Here is a 20,257-nt window from a genome sequence, read left to right as displayed (position 1 = left end):
TTGGAAACCCTGTACAGGGTCGCTATGAGTTGGAACCGACTCCATGGCACATGACAGCAACTACAGTATATTGGAGTCCTAGTGTGGCGCTGTAAGACAAGCACTAAACTGTGAGGCGGTGGTTCAAACCCTCCAGCCGTTCCTCGGAAACTTTATTCAGAGATGTTATGAGTTCGAACTGGCACTTAACAACTAATATCTTAGAAAAGTTCTGTTAAATTTGTTTGAGGTATATATTAGAGTGGGTAAGCACTGGACTGATAACCACAAACTCAGTGGTTCAAACCCACCAGCTAGCTACTCCTAAGAAACTGTGTGCAGGGTTGCTGTGAGTCAGAACCGATCTGATGGCACTTAAGTGTGTAGCCATGTGTAATGTATTTTCATGTTGTAGGTCTTGTGTTAATAACAGTTTTTTGACACTCTGGTGGCTTGTTCTGACCCATAGCAATCCTGTATAGGGTTTCTGAGGAGCTTGAACCGCCGACCGACCTTGAAGTCCAGCCCAGTAACCTGTAGTGCATTAACCTGCCACTCCACACCAGGACGCCTTATTGTTGTTAAGTGCTGTGGAGTCTATTCCAACCTATAGTGACCCTGCATAGGGTTTCCAAGGAGTGACTGGTGAGCTTGAACCACCGACCTTGCAGTTCAAAGGGCTTTGCAGTCTGGCGCATTAACTCACTACGCCATTAGCATTATTATGGGCTTTAGTTGGAGTAGAAACTTGGATGGCAGTAAGAGCGACTTTAAAGACAACTGACCTGAAATGGACAAGTTGAAGAAATTTTCTAAACTTTATTGACAGCATTTGTTTCTTTGTTAAAAAACGTAGTCAAATGATATTTCAGGGGCCTAGAAATTGTAGGTTTGTACTGTACCTAGTTGCGTAGTGGTTACGAATCAGGCTGCGAACGACAAGATCAGCAGTTCGAAACTACCAGCTGTTCCGTGGGAGATAGATGAGGCTTTCTGCTCCCGTAAAGATTTACAGCCTCGGAAACCCTATACAGGGTCCCTACGAGTTGGAACCGACTCCACGGCACCTAACAACAACACTGTATCTAGAAAGGTTCTGGAAAATTTAATGCCCTTGAAGTTGGTTTCAGTGCCCTTGAAATAGTGAGTTCTGTAGTAATTGCTAACTATGGAGCCCTGGTGGCACAGTGTTAAGCACTTGGAGGCTAACTGAACCCACCACCTGCTTGGGGAGTAGTAGTGAGGAAGAGACTCTGAATAAAGTCTAGGTTTCTCTGGGAGCTGATGAAAAGGACAATACATGTGAGTGGTGGGAGGAAATATTTATTTATTTAATGTTTTATTGTGAATTATAGTTTACATGGGAGAACATTAGCTTTACATTCATCCTATTGTTTCATTGCCATGGTTACACAGGCCCCTCCATTGATCATCAACCAACCAAAGAGTATACCTTGCAAGCCTGTCCCCAGGTCGTCAACACACAGCCCCTCTCCCTATCTGGGTCTAAAGTCCCCAGCTGCTCCATCTCTCCACATCATTGTCTCTGCTTCCATCTCTGGCGTCACTGCTTCTCTGGATAGGGTCCCGCTCACCGCTTTTCTCCTTGATGGTCCCAGGGAACTTAACTTCTAGACTGCAAAGTCAGTCACTTCCCTCCTTTTGCTACAAAATTTCTACCTTTACATTTCCAACCCTCACAGTTAGTCCTGATAACAGTTGCTTACTATTGTATCACAAGAGACCTATCTGTATGGCATTTCCTTTCATCAGCCCCGCCCAGAGAGATTGGATACTACTCAGTGGAGATTCTAATTTGGGAGGAAATCTTTTATAGTGCATCATGTTCAATGTAGCTACCCTGTATAGGACTTCTGAGGAGTGACTGGTAAATTTGAATTGCTGACCTCATGCGTGGTGATGGTAGTGGTGGTTATGTGCCGTAGAGTGGGAACTGACTCATAGCGACCCTGTACAGGATTTCTGAGGCTATAAGTCTTTACAGGAGGAGCAGAAAGCCTCATCTTTCTCCCGCGGAACAGATGGTAGTTTCGAACTGCTGACCTTAAGGTTTGCAGCCCGATTCGTAACCACTATGCTACCAGAGCTCCTTAGGGTCATGGATTATGCATACTGGCAACAGGTATGTACCCTTAAGGAGTGAGGTCTTTGACTTTGGAGGGGACGGGGGTTGAGCTAAGTCCTGACCTTGTTCCTTTTTGATTTGTCCCCTTCCTTTAGAGAGATAGTCTTTTCTTCCTGTTTTCTTTCTTGTGTTTCAGTCGATTGCCCAGAGACTAATTTCCTTTTCTTGAAGGTCATCAAGTATCTCCTACTTGCCAATTCTGGTGATTCATAGTCATTTCTTTGTCCTTCATTGACACTGCCAACTCATCTTTTTCTTTAAATCTCTACCCTGTGGCTTCCATAATGTATGGATGTGTTTGTTATCAATTAAACCCCATTGCCATCTGAGTGGATTCTGGCTCATAATGATCCCTTAGGATGAGAGTAGAACTGCCTCATAGGGTTTCCCAGTCTATAAATCCTTATGGAAGAAGCCTGCAGAGCAGGGGGTGGGTTTGGTTGTCTCCAAGTGCTTTTAACCCACTGTGTCACCTGGGATCCTTAGTTACTAGTTGCTGTGTAACTAATTTCTTAAAAAACTTAACTACTAACTACCGAAAACAGCAAACATTTACTACTTCACAGGCATGACTAAGTTGGGTAATCCTGACTCAATGGATCTCTTACAAAGCTACAATTAAGGCATCTCTGTTGTTAAGTTGCCACTAGGCTAAGTCACTGTTCTTGTTAAGTACCTTCCAGTCCATTCTGATGCTTAGTGATTCTGTCTGTACAGGGTTTCCTAGAAGTAGCTGGTGGGTTTGAACTGTCACCCATGTTTTGCAGTCCAGTGTGTATCCTACAATGCCATACCAGGAGCCTTGGCTGTCACTAGGTTGTAGAGTTTCTGAATTCTCTTATCTGGCTTTTGGCAAGTCTCAGATCCTTGCTGCTGTTGGCCCCTCTGTTCCTTGCCACACGTGCTGTGTGGTGCTGTAAGATAAGCATTGGACCATAAGGTCAGTTTGAACTACAAGGTTGGTGGTTCAAACCTACCAGCTGCTCCTCAGAAACCCTTTAAAGGGTCCTTGTGAATTTCAGCAGACTGGACAACACTTAACACCATGACCCTCAGCAGCTCCGCAGCTTGTTTCCCCACTGTGCAGGCTCAGAGTAAAATGAACATGACACAAGTCAGTCTTTTTGTAACTTAATTTTGGAAACAGTTTCCTGTCACTTTGCCATATTTTTCCTTATGAAGCCAATAATAAGCTCTAGCTCATCCTTAAGGGAGGGTGTAAATAGTGGAAGACTGGGATCTCTGGGGGTCATTTTAGGGGCTGTTGATCCCAACAGACATTTCTCTAATATGAATCCTTGAATCTTTTTGGGAGTGTGACCCATTCCTAGATTTCACCTATTCCTGCTCTGCAGAGGACTCTCTACTTTTATGTACCCTAGGTTTTCTTTTCTGGCCACCTCTAATTTTCCCTTGTTGGGGTCCTTTTCTACGCTTAAATGGTAAGCTTCCTCAAGACTCTATTTAGGTCTCTCTTACTCAGTTTTCTCATCTGTATGCTAATGACTCTCAGATCTGTATTTGCAGCTTCATTTCAGGCTGCAAATCCAATTGCCCACTGATTTCTTCTGTATGCCTCGCTTCAGACATAAGCCAAATGGAGTTCCTCTTTTTCATTCTTGCAATGAAAACTTGCTCTTCCTCAATTGTTTCACACCACGTGTAAGTGAAACGCCAGAAACCCCGGTGCTTTATACACCAGCTGGAAGAGTGTTTGACTTCTCCCTGTCTCTTACTAGCCTCGTTCCTCACACAATTGCCGTTTTCTCCTGAATGCTTTCTCTGACAGTCTTCATTTCCCTGCTACGTACTCTTTCCTTAAATTTTCACACTGTCAAAAGATAATTAAAAATATTCACCTGGTCATGTTCCCTGGCATTAGACAATGCAGGCTAAAGTTATTAAAAACACCCCATGGTATCAACAGAGTAAAACTTTCTTTCCCCTTCAGATAATTTTCATTGATGTTCTGTGCAGTAATTCAGGAACCTCGGGATCTTCAGTCTTACCACATACCTTTCTCTAGCACTTGGGAGTCTTTGTCAGTCAGCTGCTAGATAGTGAAAGAATCAGAGGATCATAAGTACGGAGGTTTTATGGACTAGATCTGAAAGTATCTTGTGTCAAGAATTAGTGTAATTACCACACCTAACTGTAATAAATCCAAAACCAAACCAAACCCACTTCTAGCAAGTGATTTCCAACCGAGAGTAACCCTGTGTCGAATTTCCAAGGCATTCTCTCTCAAAGCTGCTTGTGCTGTTGGAATTGGTTCTGACTCATAGCGACCCTGTATAGGGCTTCCAAGGAGCGACTAGTGAGCTTGAACCACTGATCTTGTGGTTCAAACTGACCTTGCAGTCCAGTTTGAAATAATCAACCTTTCCAATTTAGGAAAAAGAGGAAACATTTGATGAGCACTTATTCTTTCTCTGCTACACCTTTATTCCCTAAAACATACCAAAACCAACCCAGTTGAATCAAAGGATTATTTCTGTGATAAAATTCCTAAAGTGGTAGTACTAGAGAGGAAATCCACAAGTTAGATCCAATTACCTGCTGAAGGTATTTCATTTCAGTCAGTAGGTTGGTGGGGGTGTCTGGAGTCCCCAGGAGGATACACTGGATCCTCATATATATAGTTGCACTCACACCTCTGACAGTATAGCAGAAGGATGCGAAGCAAGATCAGCAAAATGAAAAAGTGCATGAAACGAAGTCTGTAGGAAAGCAAGCACAAGCTTCCAAGGATCCTCTTCCCGTGGAGTCATATGAGATGCACTTAATTCCTTCACCAACAAGCTATGACACCTCATGTGAAATGTCATGTATTACATTTTTTTATTTTTAATTGTAAGTTGGTGATTTCGTCCATTTGACTTCTTAAGGACCTACTGATAAGTAAACCTAGCACAAATTAGGTAAAGTGATATTAAGATGGCTGCCATCACTGCTGTGGGAAACCACAGAGCCTTTAAAAAAAAGTCTTTGGTAAGCCGAGAAGAGATGAGGAGTGGGAGAAGGAATGGAAGTGAGCAAGGGCCTTCCTTGTCATGAATAAGGGTGCACTTCTAAGAGCTGTTAGCAAAGAGGAAGCAGAACCACTGTTCTCAAACCTTATGATGGTGCATAGGAATCACTTGGGGTGAGGGTGGGGGTTTTGTCCTATACCCTTCCTGGGCTGCTAGTGTGGCACTGTAGAATAAGTACTGGACTGGTAACCACAAAGTTGGTGGTTCAGGCCCACCAGCTGCTGCTCGGAAACCACCCTATACCAGGTTGCTCTGAGTCAGAACCAGCTCAACAGCACTTAACAAAAACAACCGCAACTCACGTCCTCTTTCCTGATATTTTAATTCTGTTGGTCTAGTGCAGTATTTGGAAAATAATATTTTAAATAGCCTCACCTTGTAAATCTTATAAACAACAATGTTGTTAACTGCAGTCAAGTCCATTCCAACCCAGAGACCTTGATAGGTTTTCCAAGGAGTGACTGATGAATTTGAACCACCGACCTTGCATTTCAAACTGACTTTGCAGTCCAGTGCTTATCCTACAGTGTCACGCCAGGACTCCTATAAAACAACGTTGTTGTGAAGTGCCTTTGAGTTGGTTCCGACCCATAGCAACCCTGTGTAGGGTTTCCGAGAAGCAACTTGGTAACCTTGTGGTTGTGGATGAGTGCTTATCCTACCTACAGCACCACGCCAGGACTCCATAAACAATAATGTTGTTAAGTGTTGTTGAGTCTATTCTGACCCATAGCGACCCTGTATAGGGTTTCCAAGGAACAGCTGGTGAACTTGAACCGTCGACCTAGCAGTTCAAATGACCTTGCAGCCTGATGCATTAGCCCGCAGTGCCACACCAGGTCTCCATAGGCAACAATAGTTGCATGTAATTATAGTAAGTTCTGTGCTTTTTTAAAAAAGACTCTTGAGCACATTGTTCATTTTTCTGTATGGCACCTAAAGTAATTACATAGTAATCAGTGTTACTTGTAGTCATTGTAGACTAGTTAGGGCCCCTTTGTTGTTATAGTTAGGTGCAGTAGAGTCGGTTCCAACTCATAGCGACCCTGTATAGAGTATCCAAGGAGTGTCTGGTGAATTTGAACCACAACCTTGTGGTGCAAGTTGACCTTGAGGTCCAGTGCATTATCCCACAGTGCCACACACACCACAGCTGATAGATGTTTGTGTCGTTGTTGTTGTCAGTACCTTTTTAGTCATCTCTGATTCATGGTGACCTCGTGTACCACAGTAGGAAACATTTCATTGCCTGGTCCTGCATCATATTCAAACTCCATAGTACGCTCTAGTTCGCTGTGACAGCTACTGTGTATGTTGAGTGCCTTGCAATTCAAAGAGTTTTTATGGAGCTGGACTGCTAACTGAAAGGTCAGTAATTCAAGTCTGCCAGCCCCTCCATTTGAGAAAAGATGAGATTTTTCTGCTCCCGTAAAGATTTTCAGCCTCAGAAAACTTATGCAGGGTTGCTATGAGTCAGAAGTGACTCCATGGTATTTAACAACCACAGTGTGCAGAAGTAGATCACCAGGCTTCCTTCCTGGGCTTTCTTAGTCTGGAAGCCGCACTGAAACCTATTTGCCCTGGGTGTTCTGCTGGTATTTGAATTATCAGTGTCATAACTTCCAGTGTTACAGCAACATGTAAGCCACCACAGCATGACAAACTGACAAATGGTGGTGAATTTGTATACTATACTCAAGTAAATTGAAGGAGAGATTTTGAGCTGATCATTTTTATAATCACGATAGGAAAAGGGATTAGATAATAATGGAATTTTCCAATTAAAAAAATTTAAAATATCATGCATTTGTTTCTGTGACCAGTTAAATTTATGCTTGAAAAGCTACATACAGTTCTGATAAGACATTTTAATAATTTCCTGAAATAGCTTGACCCAAAACAAACCCACTGTTACTGAGTCAATTTTGACTTTTAGCAATGCTATAGGACAGACAAAAATTGCCCCATAGGGTTTCCAAAGCTGTGTATCTTTTTAGAAGCTGGCTGCCTCATTCTCCTGTAGGTTCCAGCTGCTAACCTTTTCATTGGCCTCTGAATGTTGTACCCTCCACCACCAGGGCTCCTAGATAGTCAACATCAAGGAAAAATGTTTACATAAATTTGTTATATGTTTAAAACCATTTTAAATAGCCATTCAACATTTTTAATTAAATGTTTAAAGGCTAAAGCCTTTTATTTGGACACAATGTAATACTGATTTCAAAACAATATTTTTATTATGAATTGAGTGAAGTTTTACAGACAAGATCATCAGTTTCATATTCAACAATTAATGCACTTTGTTTCATCTCAATGCTTATAGTCCCCTCCATTCTATAATTATCCTGCTTTCTCTCTGTGGTGGGTGGTGGTGGTGGTTGTTGTTAAGTGCCATCGAGTTGGTGCCCACTCATAGCGACCTTATGCATAGCAGAATGAAACACTGCCAGATCCTGGGCCAACCTCACTATTGTTGCCATGCTTGAGTTACTCATGTACAAATACTATATATATATGTTTTTGTTAAGTGTAGTTGGTTCCAGCTCATGCCAACCCTGTATAGGGTTTCCAAGGAGTGGCTGGTGAGTTTCAACCTTGCTATTGAAATGAACTTGCAGTCCAGTGCTTATCCTATAGCGCTACACCAGGATACCATATGTATGTGTATATCAACCTCCCTCTAATTGTATATTGCCCTCCCTGTCACTGTGTTAACATGTGTCTATCCTTTAGCCCTGTTGTGGTGCTGTGGGTTAATGCGCCAGACTGCAAATCCGTTTGAACTGTAAGGTCGGCGGTTCAAGCTCACCAGCTGCTCCTTGAAAACCTTATACAGGGTCACTATGGGTCGGAACCAGCTCGACAGCACTTCACAACAACCACCCTTTAGCCAGTGAATTACTCTGCTTTCCCACCCACTCCTGGTAACTAGCCATCAAAAAATGTTTCTTTTGGTATGAAACCCTTTTCTTGAGTTTCCACAATAGTCATCTTATATATCTGTGTTGATATTTTTTTGATGGTGTGATTGTATTTTGGGTTCAACTTCAGATGTAGATTACCAGCCTTTTTTCTGAGGCATTACTGGATGGATCAGAACCTTTCAGTTAGCCACTGAGGGGGTTACCCATTTTCATTACGCAGAGACTTTCTTAGTCATTCAAGACTACTCCTATGGGAAAGTGCTGATCTAGTAGAGACTCAGTTTTCCAAATCAAAACAAGCAGACAGTCAGCTGCTTGTTGAAGGTCATCTAGCTAGTGTTAGTCCTTGTATGCTGCCGATAGTTTAAACTTTGGAGTATTTTAACATTATTTTACAAAAAATTATTACATGATTAGTGTAAAAATGAAAACAAAGGTAAGCACAAAGTTAATTATTAGGAATATTATTATATACTTAAAATCACGGCTTTAAATTAGCAAAGTAATACATACTTCACTCTCCCCATTGTTTATTAAAAGTTTCAGATACAGACAAAAATTGAAATAGTACAATGAACACTACATAATCTCTTTCTAGATTCAACAGTGAAAATTTGTTGTTGTTTTTAAGTGCCATCTAGTCGGTTTTAACCCTAATCGACCCTGTATAAAGTTACCAAGGAGCGGCTGGTGAGCTTGAACCACTGACCTTGCGGTTTGAACCAGTCTTGCAGACCAGCATATTATATTAGCTCGCAGTGTCACACCAGGACTCCCGTGAACATTTTGCTGTTGTTGTTAAGTGCTGTGGAGTTGGTTCTGACAAGACAACTTTGTAGTCCAGCTCATTAACCCATAGCACCACACCAGACCTCCAGTGAACATTTAGACATATTTATTTTTATTTAGTCATATTTTGTTGAACTGTTTCATCCCAAATGCTTCTTATGCATCTCTTGCAAAGCTTTTTTCGTATAACGATAATATGCCTGGAGTCCTGGTGTGATGGTAACATGGTAAGCATTGGACTAGGTAGGCAGTTCAGAGCCACAAGCCACTCCTTGGAAATATCCTTTACAGGGTCACTATGAGTCAGAACTGACTCCGCAGCACTTACCAACAAAAATGAAATAACTTTTGTAAGATTCATATAGTTTGCAAAGTTATTCAGTAAAGAATACATTTTAATGTTTTGAATCAATATTTGATTAAGATTCACAGACTTGAAATTTGCAGTTTTGAACAGATCCTCACTTTTGTTTTCTTCATGCTGCTTGAAGAACATAGGCTAGTAGTGGTCTTCTCTTGTAGAATGGCCCAACACTTTGATTTGTCTGATAGATTCCTGGTGTATTTAAATATGTTCCTTTGAGCCCTGTATTTCTTGTAAGTTGATAAAAGTGTAGTTCGATTTAAGTTCACATTCTTGGCAAGCATACATTGTAAGAGATAGATACTTTGATCGCATCAGTAGGCATGTATGTTAGGTTGTCCTACTCTGATAAATGTGTGATCACTTGGTTTGAGTAGTGACTGCCTGTTCTTGTTGTAAAGGAACATTTCCCTCCTTGCTGTTAGTAGGTAATCTGTTGGGCAATGTTTTGATTCTCTGCAAAATTTTCAATGACCTTTCACTTGACTGAGCTTTGTTGTTGTTTTTAAGTGCTGTCTAGTCGATTCCGACCCATAGAGACCCTGTGTAGGGTTTCCAAGGAGCAGCTGGTGAGCTTGAACCACCGACCTTGCAGTTCAAATGACTTTGCAGTCTGACGTATTTACCCACAGCGCCACAATTTAGTCATTGGTTATTCGTGCTCCAATCCATTTTCATATGGGCAGGGTTGGTGTTGGAAGTAGTTATTTTTTTTTTCCCCCTTTCTACATTAGCTGACTCCTTTTCTGTAAGCATTTTCTTTTGCCTCCTCTTTTTAAGTGCAGCCATGAACTCAGGGATTCATTGCATTATAAACATAAATCCCAAACCAAACCCACTGTCACTGAGTCAATTCTGACTCATAGTGACCCTCTGTAGGTTTCTAATACTGTAAATCTTTATGGGAGCAGACAGCTTTGTCTTAAGGAGCAGTTGGTGGGTTTAGAACCTTATAGTTAGCAGCCCAGTGATTTTCCCACAGCACCACCAGGGCTCCTTATTTCAATGTGCTGTTGTTAAAGTGCTGGCCAGCTGGTTCTGACTCATAGTGACAAAGAGTGGCTTGGTGGGTTTGAACAGTGACCTTGTGGTTTGCAACCCAATGTTGATCCTACAGTGCCACACGAGGTAGTCATTTATTATTATTTTTGCATTATGATTTATTAGAACTTTTTTTACCTGTAGTGTTATTGACACTGTATATTAAATGACACATACCATTTACTTTTTTGTTTATGTTTAAAATGTTTTAACTGCGTTTAGAATTCTTTTTATCTCTGTATAGGTGTGCATGTGGACTACTTAAAAAAACTTGTTGATAATGGAATTTTACCGTGGACTTTTTGAAGCCTCTTCATATGTGAAGAATTTAGAATGTATAGAAATAAATTTTGGGCTATAATTAGTAAACTTGATCACAGAGGCATGCATTCAAATGATAAATTTGTGATAAATTAAGAATTCCGAGTATACTAATTGTCATCAGTAACATAACCAAATTATTTTCACACTTTAACACTCCTCAGATGTTTCTAAACGATTCCATGGTTAGAGCGAATTATAGAAACTGGTTTATGTAAGTCCCTTTTTGATCCTCAAATTGACCAAAAACTAAACGCAGAGAATTTCTTTTACTGGATTTTGTGTGACTATTTGCCATATCCTCCTTTGATTTTGAGTGTTTCCTTGCTTTATGTCACAGGGTGACCATATTGACGCTGTACTTTCATTGTTCCAAACCCCTGGAACCTTCTTAAATATATATATTTTTTTAAACCAAGTATTTAGAAACCAAGATCTAAGATCTAGATTACATCATGATGTTAGCCTGCAGTGCCACACCAGGACTCCAGTGAACATTTTGTTATTATTTTAGGCCATCTCATTAGACCACATCAGGCAGTAAAGTTTTTTTTTCCTTAAGTTTTAATGTACTGGAAATGTGGATCTCTACTAATATGTTTATTTGCTTTTTCCAACAAAACATAAAAAAGTAGTTTAAAAATTGCCATAAATATTGCTAACAGTAAACCTACTGTTGTTGTTAAGTGCCGTCAAGTTGATTCTGACCCATAGCGACCCTGAATAGAGTTTCCAAGGAGCAGCAGGTGAGCTTGAACCACCGACCCCAGAGTTTAGACAACCTTGCAGTCTGATGCATTAGCCCACAGCGCCACACTAGGACTCCTGAGTCAACATTAAATTTCTTTTTGTTCTTAAAAATAATATCCTATTGAAGATAAACACTTTTACTGTGTTCAGATATTACTTGACTTTTTTTGTTGATATCTAGGTTCATATATTTGTTTTCATTCAGCTTTAGTTTTATTTCCCTTGTTTGAGTGAACTTAAAATTTTCAGTCATGTAAAATGTATGCATCAAAAGTTAAAATCATATAAAAGGTATAATTTGAATTTTTGTTCCCATAGCTACTCTTTTCCAAGTAACTAGTTTCATTAAATTGTGTTTTAGTCTTCATGTATATTTTTGCAAAGCAAGCAACAATGTGCACATATATTGTATGTAGAATAACCCCTGGATGGTAAGAACAGTTTAGAACAGAAAGGTCGGTGGTTCAAACTTACCAGCCACTCCTCAGAAACCCTATATAGGGGCTCTGTGAGATGAAACCAACTCGATGGCACTTAAATGCAACAACAACACTTACAAACAAAAACTAGTGTATATACAAACAAAAGCTTAAAAGGTGGCATACTATATATATATATATACAAACACTGCCCAGGGTATTTATTGCTGGATTTCAGTCAGTTTGAACCGCAAGGTTGATAGTCCTTGAATAGGTATACAAGAAGCAATTTGTAATATTGTGTAGTATTCGTCCAATAAAATATGAAATAGTTTTACATAAATAGAATCTGTATTTTCTTTGAGCTATTTTACTTTATAACTTTTTTTATTCCATACGTAGTAGAGTTTTAATGACAAAACTGTAGTTTTTAAATGGCTGTTTTGCATGCTGGTTGGGGTTTCATTGTATGTATGATGTTGTGTGCCATCAAGTCGGTTCTGGCCAATATTGACCCTGTATAGAGTGTGTGAGGAGCGGCTGGTAAGCTTGAACCACTGACCTTGCAATTTAAACTGACTTTTCAGTCCAGTGAATTAACCCACAGTGCCACACCAGGACTCCCATTAGTATGTATATGTAGACAGTCCATATATTATATTTATATTGATGGATATATCTACATTGTTCCCAATAGCTCACTATTAGGAAAAATAGTGAGAACATTCTTACAGAAATCTTTGACCATTACAGTAATTATTTCAGTATTAATTATGGCCATAATCTTTGATAAGGACTTTGGCTTTTTTCCTTTATTTGATTGTTGTTCAGATAACAGTTGTCTTGCATATTGCTGTAAAGTGTCAATGCCTTTTCATTTGAACTGTTACATATTGTTAAATTTAGAAATGTTAGAAAATGATTGTATAAAGATTTGGAAGAATTTTAACCATCTTATTTTTTCCTTTGGAATCCTGGTGTGGCACTGTGGGTTAATGTGTAGGACTGCAAAGCTGATTTGATCCCCAAGGTCAGCAGTTCAAGTTCACCAGCTGCCCCTTGGGAACCCTAAGCAGGGTAGTTGTGGGTTGGAACCAACTTGACAGCACTTAACAACATGTGTTTCCTTTACAAATAAGAAGTCTCACTGTTGTATCATAGTGGTGTCACAAGGCATGACAGACTCTCTGGTGTTTTGTTGTTGTTAAGTGCTGCTGAGTCAGGTCCAACTCACAGTGACCCTGTATAGCATTTCCGACCTTGTGATCCAGTGCTTATCAAGCACTTCACCAGGACAGAGGCATATCTGCATTTTTCATAGTAAAGGTAGGTTGTTGAAGGAACACAAATTCAGCATATAGTGATTGTCCAAACGTTGAATGATCTTCAAAGAAATTCTGAATTCTACAAATACAACTGAGATTTTAGTACTTTTGAGCTATTTGCTATTCAAATACCTAAAGCGTACATCCTGAGATACAACTTTTAAGACTGAGCTATCAGATTTTGAAAGTAGTATTTGAGGAATAAAGTGAATACAACTACTACTCAATTTTTTGGACTATTTTGTTACCTCACATTTCATTTTTACAACAGTTAAAATCTATTTTGCACGTTAATCCTGTATATCTGACAGTAAAGAACATGAGGTAAAAGTAATGCTAATGTTGGCTGTGATGGTTAAAGTTATATATCACTCGGTGTAGCAATTATGTAATGTTGTAATTTAGCCATCTTCCATTTTTGCATAAAGCTGGTTTTCGCACAGTCTGGTCTTTGAAATCTAACTATGTTGATTGTTGTTGTTAAGTGCCATCGAGTTGAATCTGACACATAGCAACCCTGTGTAGGGTTTCCGAGGCTGTAAATCTTTACAGGAGCAGAAAGCCTCATCTTTTTCCTGCGTAACGCCTGGTAGTTTCAAACTGCTGACCTTGGGGTTCACAGCCCGATTCATGGATTTGGGTAAAGAAGTTGTCAATAGTGTAGAAAGAGGTGCTGAAAATGTGAAATAAGTATTTCTTTCCACAAACCCAGTTTTAATTTTTTTAAACTTTTTATTGTGAATTGAATGAAGGTTCACAGACAATATCGTCAGCTTTACTTTCAGTTAATCATGTTTTGTTTCATATAAATGATTATACAGTCCCCTCCCTGCAAAAAATTACCCTGCTTCCTCCCTGTGGTTTCCCTTTTACATTTCATTTTTCACAAATCAACAAAGCAAAAATATTTGATGTATGTGTACAAAACAAAATGTATTCATTTAAATGTCCAGAGGGCACATTTTGCAAGCCAACCTCCTGCTCAGCCTTTCTAAGTCCATGGGCTGAGAGTTCGAAGCTCCTCTATCTCTCCCATGCCATCATCGCTTCAGCTGTTGCTGCTTTTCTAGACAGGATGTCACGTTCCACTCATGCTCTTCTTCTTGATGATCCTGGGATCCTCTGTTCCTGAAATAAAATATTAACTTCTCCCCCCTTTTAGTTACACATTGTCTACAATTACAGTTGTGACAGTCACGGTTAATCTTGCTAACAGTTACTCACAATTTAATGATAAAATCCTATCAGCATCACTCCCCATCCCCTTTCACCAGATCCATCAGGAAAAGCGGAAAGCTATTCATTGGGGATTCTACATTACCTGCCTTGTTCTGAAACTAAGCACACTTATGAAACCTTGTAAGCCAGACTTTATGCTTTTATAGCCCACCATTTTTGATAGCCAGTGTCTAGATTGCCCTCCCTATCAACAACCCACTGCACTGAGAAAACAAGCTTGATCCTTGATATGAAGGATCTTTTCATTTCAGTTGGAATTTTGAGCAACTGCATCCGTAAATGAAAGGTCCATTTCATCAAATTGCAGCAATTTATACTTGATCACAGTATCAAGCATTTTTATTTTCATCTGGTTGAGTTCTGGTCAGCTAGCCATGCAAGCTAGGTCAAATGGGTAGTAGGTGCAAGTTGGGGAGTTCACTCACGCATCCCTGCACATCTGACCAGTTGGCTGTTTCACTCTCAGCTCTAGCCCCGCAGTAGGTAGTTCAGTGCCCACGGGCTCTGGAGTTCACACATCTTAAATTTCAGACCAGTCAGCCCTTCCTCTTCCCTCTCTCATCTCAAGGTCAATAGGTATAGCTGAAACATGGCCAAACTCAGGCCTTGTCTTCATTGCTGCAATTTCCCCACTTCCACTCAAAAGTAGACCAGGCTAGTTGTCAGTGAGCATACTAGACTGCTCGCCGTTTCCTTCTGGGTTTCGGTCTTGTTACGTGTCTTCGTTGGTTCCGACTCATAGTGACCCTGTGTTGGGTTTCCGAGAAGTGGCTGGTAGGTTTTAACCATTTACCTTGAGGTTCAAACTGACCTTGCAATCTAGTGCATTATCAGTTTTCAGTCTTAGGAGTGGGTATTTCCTTCCTGATGGGTGGACTTTTTTTGCCATGATGCCTCCAAAGCAAACAGCTTGCTTGATAGTCCATCTAACAGCCAGTTTTTTCCTGCAGGTCTTTCTTTCAATAAGAATCTTCTGTTCTCCCAGCTGTTCTAGGTTTGTCTGCATGCCTTTTTAAGTGGGAATGTCCCACCTCTAAAGGTTCTGGGTGGGACTCAGGATTCCATGAAAGGCCCCATACTACACAAAGGCTTAACAAGAAACCGAGTTCCCTGGGCAAATTCTAATTCCCCTTTTAGTTAATTAAATCAGTTATAGGCCGAAAGCAGACTCATAAGCTTTCTGTAATCATAATTCCTAATACTCATTCTACCACACTTAAATGTCTATTTTATAATAGTAGGTGGGGGGAACCAATATCCATAAGACAGCCAAGCACCTAAACATTTTCCTTCTCCTTTACTCATTCAAACTGTCTCCATCCTTGTATCACAGAAAACTATTGTTCGAATGTTGTGTATGAATCACTATTTAACCTCTATTTCATTTAGCCCATGTATATACCTCTTATCTTCATTGTTCAGCTGCCACCCTCTCTCGTCTTGTGTATTGCCCTCCCACTCCTTATATATTTCCGTCTCTGTCACTTAAGCTAACATGTCTACCCCCAACCTGTGAATTACTCTTCCATTCCTAGTAACCATCGAAGAATGTTTATTTTAGTATGGAAACCTTTTCTTAAGCTTTTATAGTAATGGTCAATATTTGTCCTTTTGTGATTGACTAATTTCATTCAGCATAATGTCCTCAAGGTTCATCCATGTTATGAGATATTTTGCAGATTTATCATTAATCTTCAAGGTTGTATAGTATTCTGTAGTGTGCATGTACCAAAGTTTGTTTATCCATTCTTCCATTGATAGACACTAAGGCAGTCTCTTATCTTTTTGCTATTGTGAATAGTGTTGTGGTGAACATTGGTTTGCATATATCTACTTGTGTCCTGGCTTGTATTTCTTGTGCATGTATAACAAGTAGAGGGATTGCTGGGTTATAAGGTATTTCTAATTCCAACTTTCTGAGGAAGCACTACTGTTTTCCAGAGTGGATGAACCATTTTACAGTCCCACCAGCAATGTATAGGGTCCCAGTCTTTCCACACTCTTTCCAGCATTTGTTGTTTTCTGCGTAATTATAATTTGTAATGTACAGTATTTTCGTGCTATTTTCAGACATTATAATGTTGTTAAGTGTTACAAAGTTTGTTCTGACTCATTAGAATCCTGTAAGCGTTTCTGAGGAGTGCCTCGTAGGTCTAAACTGTCAACCTTGCAGTTAGCAGTCCAGTACTTATCTTATAGTGCTACACCATGTAGAAATGATCAATTTAAAATTAGTAAAATAGAAATCTAAAGTATTCTAGATTGTCTTGTTAAAATAAAGCCTTTTAGAAAGGGCTTTTTCTTATAGTTGCCCTGTATAATTTTAGAAGTTGGCAGTATTAATCAGGAGGTATGGTTTAGATGTTGGGTTGCTAAATATAAAGTTGGTAGTTCAAAACCACCAGCCAACCCCAGGGAGATAGATAATGCTTTCTATTCTCATAAAGACTTAATGGTCTCAGAAACCCTATATTAAGGAGTTCTGGTGGCACTGTAGGATAGGCACTGGCCTGTTAATGGCAGTTTCTACAGATCCAACTCACCAGCTGCTCCATGAGAGAAAGATGAGGTTGTCTGGAGGTGTTGTAAGCATAGGAGTACTAACTACAAGTTTTGCAGTTCAAACCCACCACCTGCTCCTTGGGAGAAAGATAAGGGTTTCTGCTCCCATAAAGATTTACAGTTTTGGAAAACCCTATATAGGGGCACTATGAGTCAAAATTGACTCACTGGCCGTGGGTTTGATTTTGGTTTGGGTTATGGTTGGGTTATCAGTAGACATCTCTTCAGTAGTGTTTTGAGATACCTTAAAGTTAGTGTTTTTGTTTTTAAGTCCTTGATGTGATGTATTATGTCCTAATATGAAAAGATGAAGGCGTTTCAGAAATTTTGTAAAAACTGATTAACTTGGAATTGTGAACTTTTTTCCTCCCCAAACAGGTGCCATGTTTCAGAACAGAGTAAGACCCCTGGTAAAGAAGAACTGAACACATTGTACAGACTCCAGATACAGGCTACGTACAAAGAAAGCATTAGCCTGCCTCTGAGGTGACTAAAGGGGAATAATGGTGATTTTGCGCCGGGCTCGGCCGCCTGCTTCCGCCCCAACCAGCAATGAATCTTGACTCGCTCTCGCTGGCCTTGTCTCAAATCAGCTACCTGGTGGACAATTTAACCAAGAAAAACTACCGAGCCAGCCAGCAGGAAATACAGCATGTAAGTAAATTTGTCACAAAAAAAATACCATTAAAGAAAATGAATGTGTAGTAGAAAAAGGTGGAAATTTATGTGGGTGTTTTACATTAAAGGTAGCTAACTTTTGCCTTTTATTTTAAATGCTTTCGATTTAACTTAATATATAAAAAACCTTAGTTTTTTAGCATTCACAGACTTACTTTTCTAGTTCCAACTTTTTTTTTTTTTTTGAGATACAAATCACAAAAGTTACTTTTTAAAATGTAGTTTAGTAGTTTTTAGTCTGTTCACAAAGTTGTTTGTCACCACAATCTAATTCCATAACATTTTCAATGGCCCAAAAAGAGTTTCCAAAATCCATTAACAGTTGTTCTTCATCTTCTGTCCCCCAACCTCTGGCAACCACGAACCTATCGTTCTCTGTGGATTGGCTTATTATTCAGGACATTGCATATAACGGAATTCCATATTAAGCAGCCTTTTGTGTCTGGTTCCTTAGCATAATATTTTTTAGCTTCTTCTATGATGTAGCATGTGTCAGTGCTTCATTTCTTTTTGTGGTTGAGTAATATTCCATTGTATGGGTGTGCCACGTTTTCTTTATCCATTAAACAGTAAATAAACATAGCGGTTGTTATTATAAACAGTGCTGCTGTGAATACAATTTTGTACAAGTAGGATTTCAGTTCTCTTGGATGTATACCTAAAGGTGGAATCCTGGGTCATAATGTTTAAAACTTTGTGAAACTGTTTTGTAAGGTGGTTCCACCATTATTTTAGTCACCCTAGTGGCACTGTAAAGAGCTCTGGTAGCGTAGTGATTACGAGTTGGGTTACTAACTGTAAGGTCAGCTGTTCTGTCAGAGAAAACCTGTAAAGATTTACAGCTTTTAGAAACCCTTTACAGGGTCGCTATGAATTGAACCGACTCCATAGCACATAATCTATACCACCAGTGGCACTGTAGAATAAGCATTGGACTGCAAACCACAGGTTGGAAGTTCAAATCCACCAGCCACTCCTTCGAAACCCTATATAGGGTTACTTTGGGTCATAACCGACTCAACGGCACTTAACAAGTGATCACAAAGCATTATCATACGTATTTCTTTAATAACTATGAATGGTGAGCTATCTTTTCAGCTTAACTATCCACTTGTGTATCTTTGGAGAAGGGTCTATTCATATTTTAACAACACCACTTCTCCCACTCCCCCAGCTACACAATCATTTTTAATTGTTCACAAGCTTAGATTTGACTTCTAGAGCAACCCATTCAATCTTTATGAAAGTCAAGTAGCATAGTTTTCATAGTCTTACTTCCCAATTTTAAGTCAAAAGGAGTTTTCCTCTTTGGAATATATAACAAAATTACTATAAATTATTAACTGTAAGTAATTTGGGGAGCTTTTCAGAACCTCGTTTTCTTAGTGTGCAAAGCGAGACTAAAAATAATAAAATTACCTGTTAGAGCATTTAAGAAATGTTAATTCTCTTCCTTCTACAGTGTAGTTATACTTAGTACGTTATACTTAGGGTTGTTTTGTTGTTGTTAAATGCTGTTGAGTCAGTTCCAACTCATTGTGATCCTGTATAAGGTTTCTAAGGCTATGAATCTTTATGGGAGCAGAAAGCCTCATCTTTCTCCCATGGAGTGCTGGTGGATTTGAGCTACTAACCCTGTGAAGTAGCAGCCTTCTACTTTACCAAGCATGCTGTTCTTCTCTAAAGACAGGTTCCATCTGACTTTGAAGGCTGTACAAGAGACAAAAGTTTCACCATCCTTGCTTATAAGGAATACTTTGACTGTACTTCTTCCAAGACACACTTGTTTGTTCTTCTAGCATTTCATAGTACTGCTTTTCCAACACCATAATTTAAATACATCATACTCCTTGGAAACCCTGCGGATCCAACTCGACAACACTTAACAACAACACCTTACTTCTCTAGTCTTCCTTATTCATTGCCCAACTTTTGCATATATGAGACAATTGAAAATACCATAACTTGGGTCAGGTCAGGTGCACCTTAGTGATATCTCAAAGTGATATCTTTGCACGTTAACACTTTCAAGATGTCTTTTGCAGCAGGTTTTCCCAGTGAAATAAGTTATTTGATTTTTCTTGACTACTGCTTCTATGACCATTGATTGTGGATCTAAGCAAACAGAAGTCTTTGCCAACTTCAGTTGTGTCTCTATCAAGATGGATTCATTTATTGGTACAGTTGTTAGTATTTTTGTTTTCTTTACATTGAGGTGTACTCTATACTAAATACTAAATAATAAATAGTCTTTAATCTTCATCAGTAAGTATTTCAAGTCCTCTTTACTTTCAGCAAGCAAGGTTGTGTCATTTGCCTGCATCTTGTGTATTGTTAATGACTCTTCCTCTGATCCTCATGTCACATTCTTTATCATAGGTTGGCTGTTAAAACCCATCAGTTACTCATTAGAAACCCTATGCGGGGTTGCTATGAGTCAGAACCAATTTAATGGCACTTAACAACAATGGGGGAAATGCTGAATGTTGCAGAAAGCATCAAAAGAAGATGGAAGGAATACACAGTCACTGTTTTTTCAGATTATTAGCTCAGCACACAGATAGAATAAGTATGATGAAAGGATACAATGCTGGCACACACCTTCCCTGATTTTAAACCATTCAGTGTCCCCTTGCTGTGTTCTTAATAGCTGCTTCTTGGTCTTTGTACAGGTTCCTCATGAGCACA

The 20,257-nt window shown here is 39.5% G+C and overlaps 1 protein-coding gene across 1 annotated transcript in view; it reads left to right on the top strand.

Moving 5' to 3' along the window:
* CNOT1 (CCR4-NOT transcription complex, subunit 1) overlaps positions 1–20,257 on the top strand; it is a 135,791-nt gene that overhangs the window by 19,157 nt on the left and 96,377 nt on the right. Inside the window, exon 2 of the mRNA XM_006863578.1 lies at positions 17,270–17,545. Within this exon, the coding sequence (XP_006863640.1) occupies positions 17,444–17,545 (102 nt within the window). The 5' untranslated portion in view covers positions 17,270–17,443. The remainder of the gene's footprint in view (positions 1–17,269; positions 17,546–20,257) is intronic.

Source organism: Chrysochloris asiatica, unplaced genomic scaffold (genome assembly GCF_000296735.1).
Source record: "Chrysochloris asiatica unplaced genomic scaffold, ChrAsi1.0 scaffold00055, whole genome shotgun sequence".
Classification (NCBI taxonomy): domain Eukaryota; kingdom Metazoa; phylum Chordata; class Mammalia; order Afrosoricida; family Chrysochloridae; genus Chrysochloris; species Chrysochloris asiatica.
Note: the sequence above shows the minus strand (reverse complement) of the source record. Positions and strands in the feature narration are given on the sequence as shown.